At 45.7% G+C, this 9,747-nt stretch overlaps 1 protein-coding gene across 2 annotated transcripts; it reads left to right on the top strand.

The window, feature by feature from the left end:
• The first annotated feature begins 2,675 nt into the window (after positions 1-2,675).
• On the top strand, positions 2,676-4,545 carry dpm3 (dolichyl-phosphate mannosyltransferase subunit 3, regulatory). Of its 2 annotated transcripts, none has more exons than XM_063184922.1 (2): positions 2,676-2,718; positions 3,965-4,545. In XM_063184922.1, exon 2 carries the CDS (start codon positions 4,026-4,028, stop codon positions 4,302-4,304), a length of 279 nt encoding a protein of 92 aa, XP_063040992.1. In that variant the 5' UTR covers positions 2,676-2,718; positions 3,965-4,025; the 3' UTR covers positions 4,305-4,545. The 2 variants fall into 2 exon arrangements, with proteins under 2 accessions (XP_063040992.1, XP_063040993.1); XM_063184923.1 differs by having other exon boundaries at positions 2,688-2,714.
• The last annotated feature ends 5,202 nt before the right edge of the window (positions 4,546-9,747 follow it).

The raw sequence follows: 9,747 nt of genomic DNA, 5'->3' as shown, positions 1-9,747 counted from the left end.
ACCTCCGTGATTTTTCGGGGCGCATTCGGACGGGATAAATAAAGGTCTGTTATTTACTCAATTCACAGACATTACAAGGGAGTGCAGACGGCGCGCCTATGTAAAATTACCCCAGGACGTCTGAGTTTCGCCGAAATACAGTAGATAATTCGCGGCGGAATTATTACCTCACAAATCGCAGACATGGCACATTCGCACAGGACTAAGAACTCAGACATTCTCTGTAATTATTCCGAATTACCGGGGGTCCATGGGTAATAAAAGTCCCGTCCAAATCGGGCTTAATAGGCCTATTTGCTGTCCTATTGTTTGATTTTAAATTAATAGTTTGTCCGCTAATATTGAAAGCCCAATATTGCATAAAAATCCATTGCTAGGCTATGACTATGGTGAGTGGGTGGACGGGGGAGGAAAATATTGCCAAATATTCCAATAAGTCCAAAAGGGGGTCCCTGCTGAAAAAGTTTGGGAACCTCAGGTTAGCCTACTGTTCCTGCCTCTCCCTTCAGCCCCACGCCCCTCTCAGTCTGGCACTCAGTGCGAAATCACTGTTTCCATCTGTTTTGTGCCCTCTCGTGTCTTTGGGCTTGTTTGTTGGTGTGTGTTTTCTTTTTTTTTTGGTTGTTGTTTTCCAGTACATGCTATGCTTCATTGCTGTTGTCCTCCTTCTGCTGCTCCCTCTCTTTCTATCCCTACCTCTAACCTACTCACTCCTTGTTCTTTCCCTCCTTCTATGTCTCTCTCTCTTCTGCGGTGAGTCCCCCTCTCCGTGACGTAGCCTCCTGTCTTGCTGCAGGCTGGTGTGTGTCGAGGCTGCCAGCCTCTCTCTGCAGGGGTTAGATTCCCTTGATGCATATGTGTGTGTGTGTGTGTGTGTGTGTGTGTGTGTGTGTGTGTGTGTGTGTGTGTGTGTGTGTGTGTGTGTGTGTGTGTGTGCCTGTGTGTGTGTGTGTGTGTGTGTTATGTTGGAGGGACTGGGAGGAACCAGATCTGGCAGGGAAACACGCAGCCCACAGTCAACGCTGCTGTTCCCACTGGGACCACACCAACACACACACACACACACACACACACACACACACACACACACACACACACACACACACACACACACACACACACACACACACACACACACACACACACTTGGAGCATCACTCCCTCCCTCGTCGCCTCGTCGCCTCTCCGTCTGTCTGTCTGTCTGTCTGTCTACCCTCTTCACCCATGTCTCTTTCAGCTGAACTCTCACACACGCATGTCCACAAACATGCCGACTGCACAGGTGCGATAGTGACACGCTCGTGTGCACAACACATTACATACAACACTGCCTAATAACATCATGCGCCCACCTAAACATGCACAAACACGTGTGCATGTGCACACAGATAGGCCAACACACACACACACAATGCCCTGCTTTACATGCACACACACACACACACACACACACACACACACACACACACACACACACACACACACACACACACACACACACACACACACACACACACACACACACACACACACACACACACACACACACAAACTGGTCCACATGCACAATTGACTTGCAAAAAGGATGACTAACCAACTCAAAATTCTCTAAAAGAGCACATCAAAGGCTCTTTGAACACGTTCTCGTAATTAGCGGCGCTCTGCCATTGCGTGACTAAAATAACCCCACAACTCATCATCAATAAGGGTACTGCAATTGTTTTTTTAAGCAAACTCACGCCACAACTGCTGACACATTGGCTAATTAAGCTCATGGATTTCAGATACAGTAGGCCTAAGTTATAGATTGAAAATTCCTGTCCCATTTTTCTCTCTGCGTTCGACCTATTCTCTCTCTCTCTCTCTCTCTCTCTCTCTCTCTCTCTCTCTCTCTCTCTCTCTCTCTCTCTCTCTCTCTCTCTCTCTCTCTCTCTCTCTCTCTCTCTCTCTCTCTCTCTCTCTCTCTCTTTCGCGCGCGCTTGCTCACGCGCTCACACAACTGCACAACCTGTTCCCTTTGGCACACTCATAGCAACACCAGCGCGCGCAAACATAAACACTGGGTCACCAAGAATAACTCTCTCATTTTCTGAGTGGCTGATGTTTACGTCTCCGAGGCTCTCAGAGAATCATTCTGCCCCCCTCTTATCGGGGGGAATGTTTACGTCTCTCCGGCTCTTAAGTACACTCCGCTCGGGTCACGGCCCTTGCAGGCTGCTGGGCACCGAGAGTTCAGCGCGCTGAATGGGCGGATATGACCCGCGGCGCCTTCAGAGACGCCGCGCTGTGTGGTGACATGACATGCGGCTCTGAACAAACACAACAGCCGCCTCTGCTGCGTTTCATTTCCTATCGAGAGAGCATTATTAATAGGCAATGCAATGTGTGTCTGTATGTTTTGTCATTCATCAAGTTGACCACCCGGCATTAAGATGGCATAGCCTAAAAGGTGCAATGAATCCACTGTCTCTTAAAACCTTAGTGAAAAAAACTCTAAAAGCGTAGAGAAGCAGACGTCTGAAATGTTCTAAGCATGAGAAATCCATCATTGCAGTCTACCACGTCCTGTTTGCCAACATGAGCGCTGGAACGCAAACTCGATACCCCAGACCAGACATGTTTGTGCGCTAACCCTTCTACTCAATTTCCCACAAGGCAATGTGATACGTCATCCGTGAGCGACATAACCAGAAGTGGTGAGCTGGCTTTATCGAGTAGGTAAGAAATTGGATTAGTTGTGTATCCCTACGGCTAAATAACAGAATTAAAGACGATGTAAGAGTAATTTATAAATGCTTTATAGCATTATCTGAAAACTATAAACCTGGCTCCATTAATGTTAGAAGTGCGGCGCTGAAACGATTGTTGTGATGAGAGCTGTGTTGTCTAGTTGTAGGCTAATGAGAATCTTTTGAATGAAACGCGCCACAGGTTTAACCAAGGATTACAGCAGCAGGGAATATCATATAATACGACGCGCTCGCATTAAATTACACTGCAGATGTGTTGACATTGATCGTGCAATACCTTGAATTATTGCCATGTAAGCTGTGGCTGCTCAGTTCACCTGTTGGTTGGTTGCTGGTCATCTTAAAGCTCAAGTGATGCTGGGCACGATGATGATGATGGACTATCAGTCCACGTCGGAGCACACGGCTATGTGTTATGATGATTGATACATAATAGCCTTTTGTATTTTCAGGTTTATTTTTAACATTGAAATATTGCAACATCGTGGCATAGTTGGAAGTGAAGTGATGTGTCAGCCTAGCCATTTACAGACTGCATAGCTGAAGTGTCAATCATTCCTGTCTTTACCCTGGAGCGAGAGAAAACCCTAGTAATGGTAGTAAACCAGCAGTTTGGTTCGACAGGTTTTTCCGGCTGGTTTCTCCCCAGTTAGTTTATGGTAGCTTGTTATGTTAAGTAGGTCTACTGGTAGCTTTGGTAGGCTACTGGTAGAAACTATTAGGCCTACTGGTTGAGACCTATGAAGTGTCTCAGGTTGGTTATAAAAGTCACTTCAGCATGCAGTCATTGTTTGAGCAGCTCAAATTGAGCCTATTTGTTATCAAGTGGTCACCTACTGATTTTCGACCAGAAGTTTCTACTGGATTACCTCTGATCTTTATCACGCTTACATTCAGCACAGTTCTTGTAGGTTATGTTAATTATGCCTTAAAAAGGCACTAATATGCCTCTCCCTATGTACGCTTTATTACGCTTATTCAAATATTGTAAAACAACTCCAGAAATTTAATTCATAATAATACAAGATCTTTATTTTTTTTATAAGAGAACCTACTCAAGATGGGAGGTGCTTGTTGTCAAAGTGGGAGGTGCTTGTTGTCAAAATGGGAGGTAGTTGATGTCGAGGTGGCCACCATGCTGGAGTAAGCTTAAACCCTCACACCTGTTCTATGTGTGTGTGTGTGTGTGCGTGCGTGTGTCTCTCTGTGTCTAGTTTCACGGTCTGCATCCCTTTCCTCCTCCTCGCTGGCACGCTCGCTCGCTCGACCTCCACGATGACCAAGCTGCTGCAGTGGCTGCTGGGCGTCTCCCTCATCTGTGCGGCCTGGGGCCTGGTGACCTTTGACCTGCTGGACCTGCGGCTGCCGCCCGTGTACCGCGAGGTGGCCTGGCCCATGCCCGTCTACCTGCTGGTGGTGTTCGGCTGCTACTCGCTGGCCACGGTGGGCTACCGTGTGGCCACCTTCAACGACTGCGAGGCGGCCGCCAAGGAGCTGCAGGCCCAGATCAAGGAGGCCAAGGAGGACCTGAAGAGGAGAGGACTGAAGATGTGAGTTGGGGAGAGGAGAGGAGAGAGAGGAGGAGAAAGGAAAGGAGTCTACTGTGAGACTTTACTGCAGCGCACTGTATTGCACACACATGCACTACATTGGAATACGCTTACTGATACTGATACTTACAGAATAACATAACCACACACTCACACTCACACAAACACGCACATGCATGCATGCATATATACATACATACATACATACAAACCCCAACTCCGATGAAGTTGGGACGTTTGGTAAACAGTGAATAAAATCAAAATGCTATCATTTTCAAAACATTCAATCTATTCATTAGATGGAGAATAGTGAAAAGACAACATATTAAGTGTTAAAACCGAGAAAAAATATTTTTGGGGGGGACATATGTACTCATTTCTAATTTGATAAATCCAACACGTCTCAAAAGAGTTGGGACGGGGACAATAAATGGCAGCAAATGTCGAGGAAGACTAAAAACAAAACAAAAGACAACACTTAACAGTTAAATACATTAACCAATGCGATTTTATATAAAAAACAGTGTTAATTCCTATCTTGGACATGATTTCACCAGCTTAAATGGTGGGTGTATTCCTTGTCATGTTTTGCAATGTTTTCCTTTCTGTAGTGCATACAGTGTGACAGGTCTTGACCAAAAACCCACCATTTTATCACCTGCTGGTCCTTATGATGGAGCCAAACTGTTAAAACATAGTAGAGAATGCAATTTGACCTTACTATGTGGCAGTAATCGAAGATCTCCCTTCAAAATATAATGCATGAGTGGCTTTTCATGCTGTTTAAAACCCATTTATACCATTCAGCACTGTATTTAACTCTACAGATGAGTGAGAACATCTTAACCAATGCACTACTGCACCCGCATGCCATCGTGGAGGCTGACTTTTGAAGCTAGCACTAACACAAGTTGGATGGTCCATTTTCACTGTAGCACAGGATGTGCAATGCTCTATTATTGTCAAAAAGAATGGACTTCTACAACTTCTGCTGACTTCTGTAAGCAAAGGACAGTTTCCCATGTCTTCTGGTTCTATTTCAAGTGAGCTCAGGTGCTTAGGAGAATGTTACACCCCTGTATCATTTTCATGCATTAAGCATTCTTAATATGGTCAATTTTCAATAGCTCTAATTCCTGGAGTGCTAGAGTGAGACTACAGCCAATATATATTTCATGATGTCATGAACCTATACAATGATTTTATTAACAAAAATATGTCTTATATACACTCAATCGTGGTAAATCAAAGGGAATTCAAAAATGTATGTAATAACTATGGTAATTATTCCCTTTGCATCTTTAGTTCTGAGTGACTCAGCCTCTCTGTGATGATCTTATACCTGGACACCTATATTGTCCGTCAGTACAATTCATTTTGAAATGTTCTTCTTTGTTGTTTTATCTTATTTGGATGTTTACTAAATTTCACTGATCCCCGTCCCAACTCTTTTGAGACGTGTTGGATTTATCAAATTAGAAATGAGTACATATGTCCCCCAAAACAATATTTTTTCTCGGTTTTAACACTTAATATGTTGTCTTTTCACTATTCTCCATCTAATGAATAGATTGAATGTTTTGAAAATGATAGCATTTTGATTTTATTCACTGTTTACCAAACGTCCCAACTTCATCGGAGTTGGGGTTTGTACACACACACGCGCAGGGCCACTGACAGCATTGGCAGGGCCCAGGACAAGGTCATCTGAAAGGGCCCCAAACCCAGTACATGCAATGTAATGAGGACCCAATTCTGGGCCCCCTATCTTCCTGGGGCTGAGACAAGTGACCCCTTTGTCCCCCCTTATCGGCTTCCCTGTGCGCGCACACACACACACACACACACACACACACACACACACACACACACACACACACACACACACACACACACACACACACACACACACACACACACACACACACACACACACACACACATTGATGGACACACTCTCATTCACACATACTCATATAACCACACACACATACTATACACACGCAATCATGAACATACTTCTCTAACCACAGCGCATACACATTTCTTCAAACACAATCTGCGTTTAATAAAGGCACACATAGAGACACCACATGCATTCATGGATTGAAGAGACAGCATCTTTGCCAGTGTCATTTTCACTAAAAGAAGAAAAAAAAACACCCAAAAAACTCTTGTATGGCCTGGCACGACAATAGAGAATCACCAATGCTTCTGGAACGAGAGACTTGTTATTATGCCTGATAAGGAGACAGACCCCGTCCACTGGCGTCAGGGATGAATATGCGGAGGCCACCCTGATACAGCAGGAAGGAACACTGGGGTGGGGGGCTGTGTTATGGGGGGGAGTGGGGGCATATTAATCCCTAGACGTTCCCACTGATGTGATGACATGAGGGGAACATTATCTGATCAGAGGAACAGCACCCCGTCAGCCGTGTGCATTCTTATGTCATGACCAGGGAACCCCGCCCCCCCCCAAGTGACAGAGGGGTCATTAATATTAATGGCTAACGGGGATGGTGTGTGTCTGTGTGTGTGTGTGTGTGTGTGTGTGTGCGCGTGTGTGTGTGGGTGTGGGGGGGGGGGGGGGGGGGGGTGCGGGGGGGGGGGGGGGGGGGGGGTGGGGGGGGGGGGGGGGGGGGGGGGGGGGGTAGTTGTGTGCATGTGAGTGGTTGTGTGTGTGGATGGGTAGTTGTGTGTATGTGGGTGGTTGTGTGTGTGTGTGTGGGGGGGGGGTGTTGTGTGTATGTGGGTGGTTTTGTGTATGTGGGTGGTTGTGTGTGTGTGTGTGGAGTCTTGCGGGAGGTATGTGGGTGGAGCATCATGGGCCCGGAGTTGAACCCAGGGGAGTGATTAGGGCATCTGATTAAGTCAAATAGCTGTGTGGTTATGCTAATGAGGAGCGGAGCGGAGCGGGGAGCAGAGCAGAGCAGCGAAGCTAAGGTTGCTCTCGAATTAGACTTTCTGATGTGGTCCGGCCCGGCCGGCCCGCCATGCCCGTGTCCGCTGAGGCTTCTCCGGTGGTCGGGACTCGGAACGGGACAAAGTGAAGCCGGCATTCCACATTCGTCCAACGGGTTTCTCTCTCTCTTTTTCTTTTCTCTCTCTCTCTCTCTCTCTCTCTCTCTCCCTCTCTCTCTCTCTCTCTCTCTCTCTCTCTCTCTCTCTCTATCTCTCTCTCTCTCTCCCCTTCTGTCTGTCCATACAAGGAGTAGGAACTGTCATGATTTGATTAAAAACCTTCTTTAGAAAATGATGTGTGTTCAATGAATGAGCACTCTCAAAAAAACAACACACACAACATCTTCAACCAGTGACCACTTGCTGCTGTGCCTGGTTTCGAAGATGGAAAAGTACAATTTGTGCCCGATACCCGAGACACGAATCCCAAGCAGAAGAATACATTAGCAGTGCCTGCGTTTCACAGGGGGTGGTATTGTATTGCTGGCTTTTGGAAAAAAAAACTGTAATCCCAAAGCCACTAAATGTACAACATGGGTGTCTATATTTGCATAGTTTTTTGTCCTCCAGGATTAATTTGATATTTTTGGCTGGTAAAATCTGTTTGGGTTTCCAGAGTCCTTGTGAGGGTCAGCCTCCTTAGCCCTTGTTATGTGATCCTTTACGAAGTGCAAATAAAGGTTTTATTATCAAATGGAGAGACCCACTTGTATTTGTATTGTGCAGTGCCCATTGCCCATAATGTGCTGTTCACCCTTATGGAACATTTGAAGAGTTCAGATGCAAAACCCCCTAAGTGCCTTTTCAGAAAATAATCTTAATTCATTTTTATTTAATACAAAGCTATCAAAATTGCATTTTTGTTTTATTTTATTTTATTTATGTAATATAACTATTTATATGTATTATCAAGTACATGAATGTAAACCAAACCAACAACGGGGTTCTCTACAGAAATGGAGTTAGGGGGTTTTGCATCTGAACTCTTCATTTCTTGAAACATTTTCATGTTAATTGCAAAACCACTTAAGTGTTGTGTTGCCGTGGTAATAGGGCAAGGTTAGGAAGCTAGTTGCATGTTCCTCCACTTGAGCAAAATCCCCTTATTTCCTCACGAGGAGACACTTTCTGGGGGCACACTGGGATCAAACAAAAGCCTGGGCCACAAATCAGGTGCCCCAGCCCCAGCCATAGGCATGGAAAATGGGAAATTTACAACACGCACCTGTGACAGATCCCTCTACTCTGCTCCAATAGACATGTGCTATAATGAAGTGGGTCATCTTGTTCTGCTTATCCAGGAGCATCTTTGACCAGGAGCAGGGAAGCCGACAGGTGGGGACGAAGAAGTCAGATTTCCGGGGCCCAGGGAGAGGGGGCCCAGAATTGGGTTTTAATTACATTGTATGTATTGGGTGGCGGGGGGGGCTCTGTCAGATGAATTCATCCTGGGCCCGGCAAAAGCTGTCAAAAGGGCCGTACACACACATCGCTGCTATTTACTAGCTTCTCGTTTGCTCGCCTACTCGCCTCTCTTCCATGGAACGTTCGCTGAAAGTTCCCGCGGCTTAAACTGCCAATGAACAGGCCAGAAGTACCAAACTCTGCCCTCCAATTGGTTACTCGCTTACTCGCCTCGCTCGAAGATAAAATATTTTCAACTCGGGATCCACCCACATCGCATCGCTTGTACAGTACTCTCCTACTCGCCTGCTAGTCTCGCTGGAACACATTGACATTCTATTGAGTTCATTCGCTGAGCGAGTAACTAGCAGCGACGTGTGTGTACGGCCCTAAAGGCCCTGCCAGGAGGCTGGATAGTGGACCTGTACCTTCCCCACCTGTGCTCCACCTTAAGAGTTGAATGACTGCCATTTAACCCTCGTTTGGCACACCCGCCTCTTGAGGCATGAACAGGTTGCTGCGCGCGGGGACACAATGTCTCACACTGAGACATTACAGGGCAGGGCTCACCGTGAAGATGCATCCATCCAAACCGCAAATGCTTAGAAGTGGAAATTTGTTCTTTAAGGAGTAAAAAAAAAAAAAAAACGTCATTGTATTTGTTCTGTTGGTGCATGTAACACAGGTGATTTCACTGATTAATTGATCGATCTTGAGTGCTCATCACCTCTGGGCTGTCAGTGATTGACATGCACTGATGAAGACATGTTTCAAAATGTGTATAGGCTTGGAGCCAACAATGAATTAAACACTTCTCAACGCCTTTTAATTTTGTGGGAATGCCTTAAGTATTATGAAAGCAGCTGGTCTACGGTGTCTGCATATTGACTTTTCAGTTCAACTGGTTCACGAAATGTTTAGATGAATATGCTTCAGGGTTTTGTATTACAGGTGAAGAGAGAATGTGAACACGTTACATCAACACACATGATCTACCACCAAATGTATGAGGGGAATAGTAAAGTTCTGAACATTGATAAATACTCCCAATGTTCGCAGCGATTTTGTCAGTGTGCTGA

Source organism: Engraulis encrasicolus, chromosome 20 (genome assembly GCF_034702125.1).
Source record: "Engraulis encrasicolus isolate BLACKSEA-1 chromosome 20, IST_EnEncr_1.0, whole genome shotgun sequence".
Classification (NCBI taxonomy): domain Eukaryota; kingdom Metazoa; phylum Chordata; class Actinopteri; order Clupeiformes; family Engraulidae; genus Engraulis; species Engraulis encrasicolus.
Note: the sequence above shows the minus strand (reverse complement) of the source record. Positions and strands in the feature narration are given on the sequence as shown.